The sequence below is a fragment of the Megascapheus bottae genome, chromosome 5, assembly GCF_031878675.1.
Source record: "Megascapheus bottae isolate mThoBot1 chromosome 5, mThoBot2.hap1, whole genome shotgun sequence".
NCBI lineage: Eukaryota > Metazoa > Chordata > Mammalia > Rodentia > Geomyidae > Megascapheus > Megascapheus bottae.
The window spans coordinates 3,601,875-3,616,514 of record NC_143513.1 but is presented as its reverse complement, the minus strand read 5'-3'; the positions used below and the strand labels follow the sequence as shown (position 1 = coordinate 3,616,514).

General features: G+C 45.5%; 1 protein-coding gene across 5 annotated transcripts in view; it reads left to right on the top strand.

The window, feature by feature from the left end:
• The window catches only part of LOC150062742 (uncharacterized), a 50,534-nt gene that overhangs the window by 2,557 nt on the left and 33,337 nt on the right, over window positions 1-14,640 (top strand). For 2 of the 5 annotated variants that reach the window (XR_016535477.1, XM_090332597.1), the window contains exons 1-3: window positions 24-284; window positions 673-739; window positions 4,558-4,722. Coding sequence is in view for 1 of the 5 variants with exons in the window: in XM_090332597.1 (XP_090188723.1) it covers window positions 181-284; window positions 673-739; window positions 4,558-4,722 (336 nt within the window). In the remaining 4 variants the exon portion in view is untranslated. Of the gene's footprint in view, window positions 1-23; window positions 285-672; window positions 740-1,683; window positions 1,938-3,656; window positions 3,742-4,557; window positions 5,075-14,640 lie in introns of those variants that run through there. The other 3 variants (XR_016535478.1, XR_016535480.1, XR_016535479.1) reach the window with 3 other exon arrangements.

Sequence of the window (14,640 nt, the reverse complement as noted above, 5' to 3'; positions counted from 1 at the left end):
CGTTTTGGCTGGTGAATCTGAAAGTTGTGCAGGGGGAGGGAATCCCTGTCCTTAGCTAGAGAATTGATTGGGCCTGGGCCCTGGAGGACCCGCCCCGGAAGTCCACTCTGCTCCTCCGGGATCTCCCCGCCCCTTCCCCTGAGGAGCCAGAAATAATGACTCAGCAGGCCCAGTGTCTCCATGGCTGACAGCGGGGGTCCCCACCGCCCTGGAGTCCCCTTCCTCCCTCTGGAGCCGTCCACGCGGTCCTCCTGTGCTAGGATGTGGAATAGACTGGAGAGGAGGTGATCCCTGTCCCGTCCTCCCCACCCCTCCTGCCTGTCCTCTCCATCCTCCTCCGCCGACCAGGTCACCTAACCTCCTCAACTGGGTTTCACCTCTGAACCGTCCCACGACCTCTTCGTGGACCAGGCCCGGGCCCCGAACCTCCACTTGGCCTGTGGATGTGAGGAACATGAACTGAAACCACACCCCTTGATATCTATGGCCATGGTTGACTAGGATGCAATGAATGCTCAGAATCATGTTGGCCGCTACATCTAAGACATTGTGCTCATTTACCAAGTGTGTTTATTTTTCTTTAAGAGATGAATACTTCCTTGAAACAAAATTTCTAAGCACAGTTTCATTTTCTTCACGTGTGTTTATTTTATTTACATTTCTCTTTCACAGCATAATGAAATTCTACTCTTGTACACATTTGGAGAGGAAGGTTGGGGATGAAATTAAGAAAATACTGGTAAGTGTCTACAACAACTACTAGAGATTACTTAACTGCAGTGTTCATTATTGCATGACTTGTTACAACCAAAGCTGCTCACATCTTCTGGACTAGTGGGACAGAGTGGCTCATGACTGAAATCCCAGCTAGTCAGGAGGCTGAGATCTGAGAATCGTGGATCAAACCTAGCCCAGGCACTTAAGCCCATGAGACTCTTATCTCTCCTTAATCACTAGAATAAACAATGGGCAGTGGGCCTGTGGCTCAGTGATAGGGCAGTAGTCTTGAGCTGAAGAGCTCAGGGACCTTGCTCAGGCCCAGGGGTAGGGTGGTAACCTTGAGCTGAAGAGCTCAGGGACAGCACCCAGGTCCAGAATTGAAGCCACACGACCAACTGAAAAGAAAAAGAAAAGAAAGAAAACCAAAACTTCTCCCCTCTTCCATGTCTCATCTCTAGCATATACCTTTCTTTGCTACCCTCATCTCATAGCTCGCTCTCTAGTTCAAGATTTTTCAGCTGTCACCACAAAGCTTGAACTAATGACACTTCCAACTACTGTGGGCAATTGACTTTTCAGTCCATCCATCATCCACTTCCAAGAACAAAATCAATTGTTCTGTGATGACAATGAACAATTTTGTGTCCTCACTGGATATCAGTGCCTGTTGTCACATCAAGCTTTCTGTTTGTGTGTCTGTGCATGTGTGTTCATTCTCAAAGACAACAGAAAGAAAAATTTGCCACACACACCAACTCTTTGACATAGAGTGTATCTTGTGGACAAAGATGAAGTCACCTATGGTCCCTTTGTCAATTGAATTTTGTCCAGTGTGAGGTTGAAGTTTCTCTTCCTTGTCATTCTGATGTATATGACCATGAATGTCACTTGCCATCCGTGTGAATCAGATCAAAAGCACGCATGCTGAGCTGTGGCTACTTTTGCTTCCTTCTTCCTATCTAGGATACTGCCCTTCTTGTGGGTTATAGAAGAAGGTTGCTTTTTTTCTAAAGAGAAACATTTGGGATGGCAATTTCATGGAAGACACAATGCACCAGACATTACCAAATGGTCATTTTTTCTCACCACATCTCCCATGATCACGACTGTGAGCCAAGACAGTGAAATTCCCGTCCTCTGGGGGAAATGTACAAGACTGCTGTGATCAAATGTAATGCTGTGAAGACCAGAGAATTTCCTGTATATCAAAACAAAACAATTTTACTACAATAGTATAGTTGAGAAATGAGACAGGGAGCTGCACCCAGGAATTCCTGTATCCTTCACTATATGGAAAGTGGGAATGAAATGCCAGACCCACACAGGTCTCAAAACTTGAACACCTATATTTGTGTGTATTTCTTCCAGTCCATCTCAAGTTGTGTGTTGAGAAAACCTGGTGTTACCCCCAAGGACATCTGACAGAATAGAGAGTTTTGGGTTTCTCCTTGTGTACATTAGATTCAGCCATTGCTTCTCATGACCTTTGTCCTAAGGCACAGAGTGGAGCCATGCATTATCCCACCCAACCCAGACTCTTGCCCACCTCACCACATTCTCCTTGCACCCATCTTGTGCTTTCAATGCATTAGAGGAGGGTGGACACATCTCATTTTGAAGATGAGACACAGACATTTAGTTTCATGGTCTTGGTCCTACGGTTTAGATTGGAGCCTGGTATTATCCCTCCCAACCCAATCTCTACTTCACCACGTGCAGGTTCAATCTTCCTTTTGTCTTCAAAACATTAAATGAGCTTGGATACATGACTCATTCTTGAAATTCCACATACCATAGAGGCAGAAATTTGGAGGATCTCAGTTCAGGGCCATCTTGAAAAAATTATAAGCTGGCTGCAGTGCAAGTACGTAGAGTTTAGCTGGTTTGTTGTATCTCTGGAAATCATACAAACTGATATCATACAGGGCAGTAGCTATACACAAGGCTGAGACCAGAGGATCACTGTTCAAAGTCAGTTTGTGAATTTGTAAGAGACTCTTATCTACCACTGAGCAACAAAAAACTCTGAAGTAGAGCTTGCCTGAAGTGGTAGAGCAGTACCCTTGTGCTTAAAGCTCAGGGACAGTGCCTAGGCCCTGAGTTCCTGCCATAGGACCAGCACAAACACCCCCCCACAAACACACACTCACACACACACACACACACACACACACACACACACACACAGAAACATTCAAGTAATCTCACACCTAAGTATATGAGAAGTAAACTGGCAAAAATACTCTAGTGACTTGAGGAAACTCTTAGTAGACAAAAGTAAGTAAAAATTTATATTTCATCGATGGTGGATATCAGGTCACCCATAGTAGATGCAATAAAAATACACAGGAAGGACAACAATCATTCATTATATGGCTTTTGTTTCCTTATCCCAGAGGTTGATTAAAAAAATTCACAGGAAGATCCCTGAACATAAAATTTCTCTGATTTCAAGGAAAACACTAACAAGATATTTTAAACTATGATACAGATTTGGTGCTTATAATCCAATAAAAGTAGGAATGCATTGCTAAAAACGTAACCAAATGTCCACTTGCCAAGCATATAGTTATTTGTTGACCATCTTTTATTTCAAGTCAAACCTCACAGGAAAGGAAAAGCTTTCTGCAATCTGCTCACAGCATGGGAAGTTTTCTTGAAAGCATCACATTTTATCTTCAGCTTTGTTTACTCATTCATCACATCTTCATCACATCGTGCACAGATGGAAATAGATAATTCATTTGTATAGTCATTACATAAGATGTTGGATTAAATGTCCTGTTATTTCCCATACTGTACTATTCCAGCAATTCAGCTTTAATTCCAAGGGCTGTTCTCCACCTAATTTGTGATTGTTTAAGCAGTTACTCTTTGTCACACATACGAAGCTTTAAGATTTGTCCATCTGAAATACTTTGTTTTCATGCCAACAGCCTGGAAGACTATCTGGAACAACAGCTTGTATCTTATTTATGTGAGGATGAAATTTTTGGCCCCTGAGTCACTAAACTTACTGAAGTGAGTCACAAGCACCTAAAAGGAGGTTTCCATTTTAATACTGAAACAGAATTCCCTGTTCGATTATGAGATGTTCCAGGAGAGTGCATTATCCTCAGTGGCTATCTTGGAGGATTCCAGGGGCAGAGGCTCTGCTGTCCTTCCTTATCATGTTTGTGTCCCTGCCACAGTGAACATATTGCCCACAGGAACTCTGGCTTTGTGAAGTAAAAAGAATGGAAACAGCCCTTGTATGGCTGCTTCTTAAAACTGCTTAATTGAGGCACAATAATAAAACTTCTTCCCGTAAGTTGCATAAAATCCAAGGTGGAGAACTATTGATGTATTATTAGAACTCAGAGAAATTAGGGGTGATTAAGGCCATGATCTTGGAGAAATAAACATAACTTCATAGACACAAAAATATATGATGGGCTATATACTCTATACACATAATGTTTTACTACATGTATTAATATGTATCTATGATATACAAATGCTCAGTTTAATTTTAATTATGTTCTAAAATCTATGTGCCAGTGATTGCATATAGAGATTCCCTTCCCAAATACATGTTTGTTAAACACGACATTTGAAATATGATGTAATAAACAATGTTAATAAATTCTTTAATAAAAAAGAAATTATGGGTGAAAAGGACTTATATATCTTATGAATCTGTGATGGATGTGGGAAATGAGTAATCCTCTTTCTATACTCTGTGTCTCCTCATTTGATATTACCTCATGATTTCTTCATTCCTGTGCTAGGGCAGAGGAATGTACGTAGTTGGAAGAAGTGTGCTTTGGGACTGAGTGAGTTTCCCTCTTCTTGCAGCTGAGCAGTGTGTCCCTCGCTGCAGCACTGCGCTGGTTCTGGTGTGCCCTCCTGTTCCTGCAGATGCGCATGGTGATATCCAGTCCTCCAACACCTGAGGGTGTCTTCCCTGTCTGCACAGAAGGAACCCAGGAGTTGCCCACTCAGCCAATGGCCACAGCAAAGGTGATTTACAGCACTCAGATTTCAGAGATTGTGGAACGCATCATGGTAACATCTGATCATCTAGCCCCAGGTGTTGTGAGCAAATGATCAGAGCAGCACCTGCAAATCAGGCTGTGTGCAAGGTCAGGATTTCTCCCATTGGATTGTGCCAACCTCCTCTTCCTCATTCTGCAGTGAATCACCTCAGAGCCTGAAAAGCTTTCCTTTAGAAATGCATATGTGGGAGTGTCTGCCATGAACTCAGGCAAAGAGAAATTCCCACGACCAACTTGCTGTCCTAGAGAAATGGTTTTAATGGACTCCCAGTGCATCCACTTAGCATGTTAATGTAAATCACCTACTAACCCACGCATCCTCCCTCTCCAAATTGTCAAACTTATCCTTTCAGGCTTCAAGCATGGTGCACTGTTTTTCCAAGCATGCATCCTTCAGTGCGTGGTCCTTTCTTGGGTTGAGTCCACAGCAATCAATTTGTGGATCCAGACATCTGTGGGGAAGCAAGTGCAGCCTAGTATATAGCCTCACACTCAGCTCTGCTGGAGGGCTATGGGCTGAGGAAAGAACAAGATTCGCTTGTGTCTGGTCATAATTTGGACTCACAGATGTTGGGAGCAGAGTGATATGAACGGTAGAAGTGTGAGGAAGGTGTGGGTGAGCAGCCTAACTGCACGGTAGGTGGTGGCAGACATTCCCAGTGCCCAGCTGCTCACTTGTCTCCACCTGGTACTTGCCACTGCTGCTGAACTCTCTGATTGAAGCCTGGGGACTGAATGGAGGGCCTGTCTGAATGCCAGAGCCTCCCTGAGCACACATCATAGCCACAGCCCTCCACTGACTCCTGTGCCTGGGGCAGGCTTCATTGTTATGCTCAATTCCAAGTGTCCCATGTGCCCTGGTCTCTAAGGACACCATGGGAACCCAATGAAGAAGTTGGTGTCTGTAGAGCTGATTCCAAAGAGTCCAATCACAAGGCTTCTGTGTGGAAGAGGGAGGGATGCAGCCCCAGCTTATCTGGCTTGCTATCACACCACTCAGACCCTGTGACTCCCTTGCCCTGTGGGCCCAGCCTCTTACATTATTGAGGGCTTCCTCAGGAGAGCGCTCCTCTTGTTCCTATTCAGAAAACCTGCTCTGTGGAGAGGCTCAGGCTGCAGGATGGTTTTGGTGTAAAGACAGGGAGAGGCTGTGAGGACAGCAGGCTCCACACTGAGGCTCTCTGCAAGCACTGCTGGGGACACAGGAGCCCATGCACCAGCCTGCAGCAGGGCCCAGTTGGAAGCTGACTCAGGCTATAGGCTGTCAGGGTCTGGTTCTGGAATCCCCATGTGTGCTGCCCCACTGCCTGCCACAGCTCACCTTTCACATTGGGGGAAGCACTTCCGATTGTTGACAAAGCTCCCTCAGAAAGGACACTACAGTGTACTGCACTGTAGTTCCTTGATGAATGAAATCCCCTTGAGATCCTGGTTAATACAGGACACAAAGGACATTGGCCATGATTAGTGTAGGGCTGCTGGAGCAGCATACTCTAGGTCTTCAGCTGAGTTCAGTCTTCTCTTTCTCCAACTCAGTCTCCTCCTCCTTTCCTGCTGGGATCCAGGGTCCACCCCAGGAAGCTGTCCTAGATCTGCCAGCAGGGCCCCATATCCTCTCCACTGTACCAAATGTTGTCATCTTCAGAGGCAGCTTTAGAGCCTAAGGGGCCTGCACACCTGCCTCTGAGTGCTGGAAGTCTTCATCTCCTCACCTCTCTCCTTCTTCTTTTCAGGTTAACTCAAGTGCCCTTCAAACCAAAGAGCCAATGTGCTTAGCCAATGGTCCTGCCACACTGAAGGCTTCTTTGCCAGTTTTTGCCTGCCAAGTCAGAGCAGCAGAGGGCAGCACGGGGTCACCCCAGGACTAGGCTTGCTCTCAGTCTAGGCCAGGGTGTCTTGGGGCCTGAGGACAGGGATCAGATTGCTCAATTCTCTCTGCACACTGCAGAGACTGGAGCTCTCAGGGACAAGGTCATGCTAATCCACCAGCTGTGTCAACTTTAGGATCTAGTGTCACCCTCACCCTCACTCACCATCCACTAAGAAATGGCCCCAATTCATGAGCAGCATTGTAATCTGGTGGTTTTGGGCATTAGATCGAGGATTTATGTGGGGCTTGGCACCCTGGGGCTGGAGAGATCTCAGGCTGTTTTTGGAGAGCAAGCAGGCTCAAGAGGCTCCTGTTCTCTAATCTGATATGACTTGCTCACTCTAATTCTTGAGACCTTTGTCTTGTTGCAGTGAGGCCAGGTGTGTAAGGATGTTTCCCAGGTCACATGATGTGGATCAAAGCCATGTGCTGGAAACTGGGATTCCACCCAAGTCTGCTGTGCTTTTGTTTGGAAGGCCTAGCCCGAATTGGTGTGGCTAGAGTATCAAAAAGTACAAAATTCCCCCGTGTCCTTGTGTAGTGAGCTCTAGGACAGGAAACATTGCCTAGCAGGCAAGTCCTGAGCAATGCCCCATGGGTCTGAGTTGTTCAGAGTTGCAATGCCAGTCTGGAAATGGCCCTGGAGCACCTAGAGGAGGGGTGTTAGGTTGACAAACTAATACTGGCCCAGGAGGAAGGCACACCCACCTGCACACTGCTGTCCATGACTTTTAGCCCTAGCTGCGGACGGTTCCCTAGAGCAGATGGATGGCACAGAGGGATCATATGTTCTTCAGAACCTTGCACTCCATGGAAGGAGGAATGTGTGGGAGGAGCTGTCCAAGGTGTTCTTGGGGCCCTGCTTTGGCCCTAGGGCTGGCCTTGGTTACTGAGCTGAATGTTGGGGAGCCTGGGGACATGACCCAATTCCAGTGGAAACAAAGCAGGAGGGCACATGGCAGGAACCAGGGGCAGAGTGCCTGGAGGGTTTGCAGACTCTGGCAGAGGCTGTGATTGAGCAGGCAGCCTGGTCAGGATGTGAAACAGAAGAAGGAGTCCCAGGACCCCTCCTGCATCAACCAAAGCCACCTCAATCAAGTGTTGCAACAGCCTGGCTCTGTGTGATACCTCTCTGCTTTTGTAAATATGGCAGGTACTAATTAAACACATTTCATCCTGGTTCCAGTGCTTTAAGATGGCAACCAAAGTCAGTCCTAGGGTCTACTGACTTTTTTGGGGGAATGCCAAAGAAATGGAGCTCAGAGATTTGTAAGGTATGAGGGTTTTAAAGAGCCTCTCATGTGAGGAAAGAAATGACCGAATAAACTCTGCCCTGAAGCCTCCAAAACCCCTGCCCAATCGTGGAAGGAGGTCTAGTAACTCATTGTCGGGAAGCTGAAGTATGTGTCTAGGGTATGGCAGGGGCAGTATGGGAGTCATCTCAGACTTTTGAAACTGTGTCCATGTTTGCAGATGGTGTGGACACTCTATCCAGGTTGTGTGGCAAAGGCTGCTGGGCACATGGCTCAGGATCCTCATCTGGTGGTTAAAGGCTGTCAGGCTCTCCTGCAAGGTGATAAGATAACTCCTTCCACACAAGGATGGATATCAGACATGAATCTTCAGTTTCCTCGGGCCTCTAGCTCTTGTTCTGGGCTGTCTGCTGCAATGCACTTAGGAGCCTGGGTCAATACTGCACAAATGGCTGGTGCTTGGACAGATGGTAGAATCGGTTCATTCATGCGTTGTGGCTGCTAGGGTTCTGGAGTGGACACTGTCCTGGTCTTTTGTCTTCCAAGAATGCATGGTTCTATTCCTGGGTCTAGGATTGTTGGTGCAATCATTGGGCTAAGTGTCCCAGGTTACATGGTGGCTCCATCTACTCCTACATCTGCGGAAGAAAGAAGTGTTGGGTTTCAGTCTTAAGATATAGGTCTGAGAATGATGGAAGGCTCTGGGTCATGGGATCACCTGGAGATTACTTCATGGCTTTGGTCAAAGGATGTGAACATAAGAGAGGAAGTCAATTTTCAGAGGATCACCCTGGATTTTCACAGCAGTTCCTGGAGATGACTGGGGCTCTGAGGCTGCCCTAGGTTCCAGCTCTGCCTGAGATGCTAGGATTTCTTCCATGATTGGTCCTGGACCCAGAGTTTCAAGTGATCCTTGTTTGACACTTGCGTTGTCACCAAGAATTGGAGTTGCTGCGACAACTTCAAGAAAAGACTCTCTACAGGGCTGCCTGCCTGAGAATCCTCAGTCCCATTATTCAACCACAGGAAATTTTACCAGGGTTTCTTCCAAGGCCTCTGAATTACCAGGGTCCCCTTCTATGGTGCCATAGAAGCCTTGGAACTTTCTTCCAACTCAGACAACTCCGAATTCCCCATCTGTTCTCTCCTTTGCCAGCCCATCTTACTCACTCTCAAGCTATGGTTGTTTGGAACACAATTGCTGCAGCTGTGTGAGCAGAGAGCAGGCCTGGCCCTCCTCGTAGGACCCAGGCACATTGCAGTGTAGACATATGACAAGGTCTCTCAAGCACTATGGACCCAGTTCTTTAAGAAAGTCATCTGGGTACTCTCTCCTCCAGTAACCCAAGATGAATGAGAAGGCTGTTGGTGCAGAGGGAGAAGCAGCAGATTCAGGAGCTGGGCCTCTCCTCTCCTCCTCTCTGATGCCCTCAAGCACATGTGTGGAGCTGTGGTCCTGAGATTCCTCATGTCCATAGTGCACGGCAGGCCTGGACACCTGGCTGGGCTACAGGCAGTGTGTGCAGGAGGGATGACAGGTTGACTCAGATAACAGGGGTGAGCACCACTCTCCTCTTTGTAGGAGTGCCACCCCTACCTCCTTGTGCCCCTGGGCAGCCTCCCCAAACTGTAGCTTGTGGGCCTTGCTGATACTCATGCTTATGTGATGCAGTCTGGGCTTTTCTGTCATGCCCTTGGCTGGCCAATGGGCTCATCTCCTCTGCCTTGGCTTCCCAGAACTCCTGTTCCCTCAGGCTTCTTGCACGTCAGTGAATGAGGCAGCACTGCTGTGACCACTGCTTCCTTGCTGTGTGTTTCTTCTCATGAGGGTAAAATGCTTGTTTTTCCTGATGGGAAGTGATCCTAACAGGTCTTCAAGCTCATTTTGGGCACACATGACGTATAAGTAAAGCACTCTGAAAGCTGACAGAAGCAGGTAATTGCAAGGAAACCACTTGAGCAGATTGTAACCAGGCAAATGTGATCATTCTAAGAATGCAAATCAGAGCATGATGGAAACAGACCTTATTTTGAGAGTTTCCAAATACTGTAGGGGTGAGGAGTCTGAGGAGCTAGGTCTCTTCCCTACTTTCACTTTCACCTGTCTGCATCTGACTCTTCCTACTCAGTTTCACATCATGCTGTGTTTAATGTGCACTCAGTGTACAAAGCAGCAGGAGCAGTGGTGGCAGCATTGACACACCTGGGAGTGGTTGCTGACCCTGAAGCAACAGTGACAAATGGTAATACTTGAAGTCTTGCTGAGAGAGAGGGTTGAAAGTAGAAATGCCAGGGAGGAAAGGGAGTGGAGACAGAGGGCTGTGGTGAGTGGAAGAAGAGCAGCTGTGGGCTGTGCTCACTGGAAGAGTCCCACACAGCTGCCAGGCCTCAAGGCCCAGGTCTCAGGCACCCAAGGCACATAACACTGGCTGCTGCCTAGGGCCAAGAACGCCAGCGTTCTCCACTTACTGATATGGGCTGACCATCCATCCTAGAGGCCTGTAAGAGAATTGCCACCCTCATAGAAGCCATGTCTTGCTGCTCCCTGCTGTCTGCTGTCTCCTCCTACTGCTGCTGGCTACCCAGAATGACAAGAGCTGCCACATGCCAAGGCTTCTCAGGGTGAAAGCCCTGACCAAGAAGCCTCCAATTACCCCACAGTCCAAGTGTGCTACCAGCTCTCAGGGTTTAGAGCTGTTGCTCTCTAGGTCTGCCAGCACAGACCTTAGCCCTTCAATTACTATGGAATCATTACAGAATGAACAAGTCTTGTTAGGGAACATGATAATGAAATTAAAATTCTTCCCCATGAAATGGAGAAGTGGAAAGGATCTCTGAAGAATATTCAGAGACAGAAGACTTATTTCTTCTTAGTATAAAACTGAAGTCCTAGGAAGAGGTAGATGACAACCTTATCTCACTTTAGTGTATGGATACACTCCGACATAGTCAGGGCATTCCAGTGTCAGTTTGTTACACAAAGTGGATGTCATTAATGTACCCAAGAGACACCAAGGCTAGAGATGCACCTTTGTTTTTATCTGTTTTCTGGAAAGTGTGCTTACAGGAAAGCACAGCACCTTATTATTCCATTTAGAAAAAAAATAGGAGGTGATCAAATCAGAAATAGTGTGACTTTCCCTGTATGTTCCATGATCTTGGAAAAGAGACCTTATTCTGGCCAGATTTGGTGACTCAAGCCTGTAATCCTAGCTACTCATGAGGGTGAGATCTGAGGATCAATATTCAAAGCCAGCCTTGGTACAACAGGACCTGAGACTCATCTCCACTTAACCTCTTAAATATGGGAAGTGGGGCTTGGCTCTAGGATTGGGTGGTAGCCTTGAGCTGAAGAGCTCAGGGACTGTGTCCAGGCGAAGCTCAAGCCCCATGACCTAGAAAAAAAATTATTCTAATAAAGTGGGATAAGTAAGCAGGGTTACATCGAAGTTTCAATACTGAATAGAGCAAGTAATCCTGAAAATACAATGAAAACACCTATCCTAATGTTCACGGTACATGACGAGGTGTTTATGAAGCTATAGTTATAGTACCTTTGAGCAGACCAGCCAACACTGCGGCAGCAAGGCCTATATTATCCATCACCAACAGCCTCCCTACATGACAAAATTAATCCTGTGTTATCCAGTGTTGCAAGCCAACTATCTCTGTTGGATCCCTGGCCCCTCCCAAATCCTCACTGAAGCATGAAAGTTGAAGCTACAAGTCAAGGCATCATGGCCCTCTTTTCTGTTGTTTTTGTTTCTGTTTTGGGTTTTATGAGGGCCAAGCTGGTCTGCTGCTTGCTATGCAGTCCAAGCTGATGCATGGGCTGGAACGGGGCCCTCGTCCTTGCCACCACAGCTGAGAGGCGCTCTGCCAGAGGAAGAAGGCATGAGGCTTCTATGGTCTCCATGCAGTGCCTGACCTGCTTGGTATCCTATGATGTGAGGCTTCCCACAGCAGAGACTGCAGTTGGCTTCTCAGTGTGAATCAGGCGGTGCATGCATGCCAGTATCATCTATGTCATTTTCATGACAGGTGTGTAGGTGACATGTGTAATGCATATCCTCATATGTCACACATGTATAGTGAACACATGTGCATAGCATATGTGAATATGGTACCTGGAAAACACATGTAAATTATATATGTGTGTGTGTGTGCATGTGTGTGTGCGTGTGTATGACCAGCTGCCCTCCATCCCATTTGAATATGTAAAGAGAGACTGAAGATCAGGATGGAATGTAAACAGGATGCTGTAGAAAGAATAGGCAGGAAAAAATAGGAGTTTGAAATATTGCCCTCGAAAAGGAAACCCTAGGGAGAGGGCAAGTAACATTTAGGAAAGATCTCAAAGTATAAAAAGAAAGAATACAGGGAGAAGACTTCAAATGCTGGTGTCTCATGCTTAATGAACCTAGCTACTGAGAATGCTTGTTTTGGAGTTTGGGACCAGAGCCAAGCACTGCAGAAATGAAATATCCTCAATATTCCATATTTAATTGATTAGCAAAAAGCTGTCCTGGGGGCTTGACTCAGGAAAGCCAAGGCAGTTGAAATCAAGCACCCTCTCTCCCTGTGGGGGGAAGAGAATGTTTCATCATTTGAAGTTAGACTTTGCAACCTGAATGGGTTCAATAAATGCTTTGTGATATATTCATACATACATTTCTTCACATCTTTATGAGATGTTAGGAGAAAAGGAGGAACAAAGTAAGGGCTCTGAGAAAAAAGAAGTAGGTCTCATATGAAGGATCAAGATTAAGCTTTCATTGAGCTTTGGATTTCTCTGTAGCAACTTGAAAATGAGCAGAGGAAGCAATAACTTCAGAATTCTTATGGAAAGTAGATGTTAACTTAAAATTCACATCTTAAAATTAGTGTATATGGCCAAATTAAGGCCATATGTTACCATTAAGGCCATGTTACAACAGGTTACTACGAAGATACTTCAGATATGCAGGACATCCAAATGTTTATTTCTCCTGATGCCTTTATTAAAAACTAAAAGGCACCTTGAGATCATAGTCAAGCCTGTAAACCTAGCTACTCTGGAAGTGGAGATCTGAAAGACTGTCATGTGGAGTCTGGTCGAAATAGAATGTTCATGAGATCCCATCTTCACTATAAGCAGCAGAATGTCAGGTGAAGGCAAGGCTCAAATGGAGAGGAAGAACCATGAAGAAGAGACTTAATTGAGGACAAGCCCATGAGTTAGAGCTCTGGTAACAGGAAGCAAAAGAAAGAAAACAGGGGAAAAGAAAGGAAGGGGGGGAAGGGTGAGAGGGAGAGAGGGGTATATTGAGGGAGAGGAAGAGGGATAGGGAGAGGGAAAGGAAAAAATGAAAAAAGAAGGGAAGGGAAGGAAGGGATGGAAAAAGGCAGCTGGAAAAATCCACTGGATTAAAGAAGACTTCCACAAATGGCGCTGGGAAAAGTGATAAAATCAACTGAAACTAGAGCCTTGTCTCACCATGTACAAGAAACAACTCAAAAAACATCAAAGAATTAAATATAACATCTGAAATTCACAATTGACCACAAGGAAACATAGAGGAAATCCAAGAAGTTATAGGCCCAAGGAATTCTTTTCTAAATAGAACTCCCAGCGCCACAAAGTAATAACAAGATCGAATGGCCCTGCATCAAAATAGTGTTTCCAAATAAGAAAATCCAGGAAACCATGTGCTGAATGGGAGAAAAGCTCGGTCTGTGACTTCAACACATAAAGGATCAATATCTACAACATACCAAGAGCTCAAAGATTTAAACAAGAAACAAGAAGGACAAGTGAATTGAAGCCTTCTTTCTCAGAAGAACAAACACAAGAGCCTAAGAGATACTTGAAGACACAGTATGTGTTGTAGAAGGGAAGGCGCCTGTGGCACATGCCTGCAATCCTAGCCACTCAGGAGGCTCAGATCTCAGGACAGATCTGAGGTTTGAGCCAGCATGGGATGGAAAGTCTATGAGACTCTTATGTCCAAATATCCACCAAAGAGATGCAAGTGGAAAAGCAATAGAGCTCCAGCCTTGAACAAATATGTCAATCCAGTCAAATTTAGGGTTATAAGAAATCTGCAATAAATACTGCCAGGAAGGGAAGTGAGGGAGGAACTGTCAAGCTCTTGGTGGCAATAGAAACTATTGCAACCACTATGGAATCAATAGGAAGATTCCCCAAAACTAAAAGTATACTCACCTATAATCCTACCAATACAGGGTATATAAAAGAAATTGTGTAAGTACACAGGACAGTCATACACTCAAGTTCATTGAAGTACTGTACAAAACAGCAAATTGGTAGAGTCAACCTAAGAGCCCAACAACTGATGAGTGGAGGAAGAAAACATAGGACATACCTGCCAAGGACCATCAGTAACAGGGTACATATATACCATGAAGTGTTACACTCATACTACACGTCTACAATATGCTATTGGTGAAAAAGAGGCATCATGTCACTTGCAGATAAGTGAATAGAGTTGATGATTGTCCTTTGAAAAGGTTTCTACTATTTTTCCTCAGAACAGCGAGAGGTGTGTGTTGTGTTCTCAGGAGCAAGAGAGATAACATTTCAAGCTATTAAAACTGAAGGACTCTGATTTATAAAATGATTGCATCTTCAGGGTTCCTTGTAAAGCATTCATATTTATAATTACAAATCTTAGGCTCTACAGGTAAGCTGTTAAAAATTTTTGAGGTCATGTGACATTTTCATAGCTAGGTTTGCTGTATCTTCAAACAGTAGAAATAT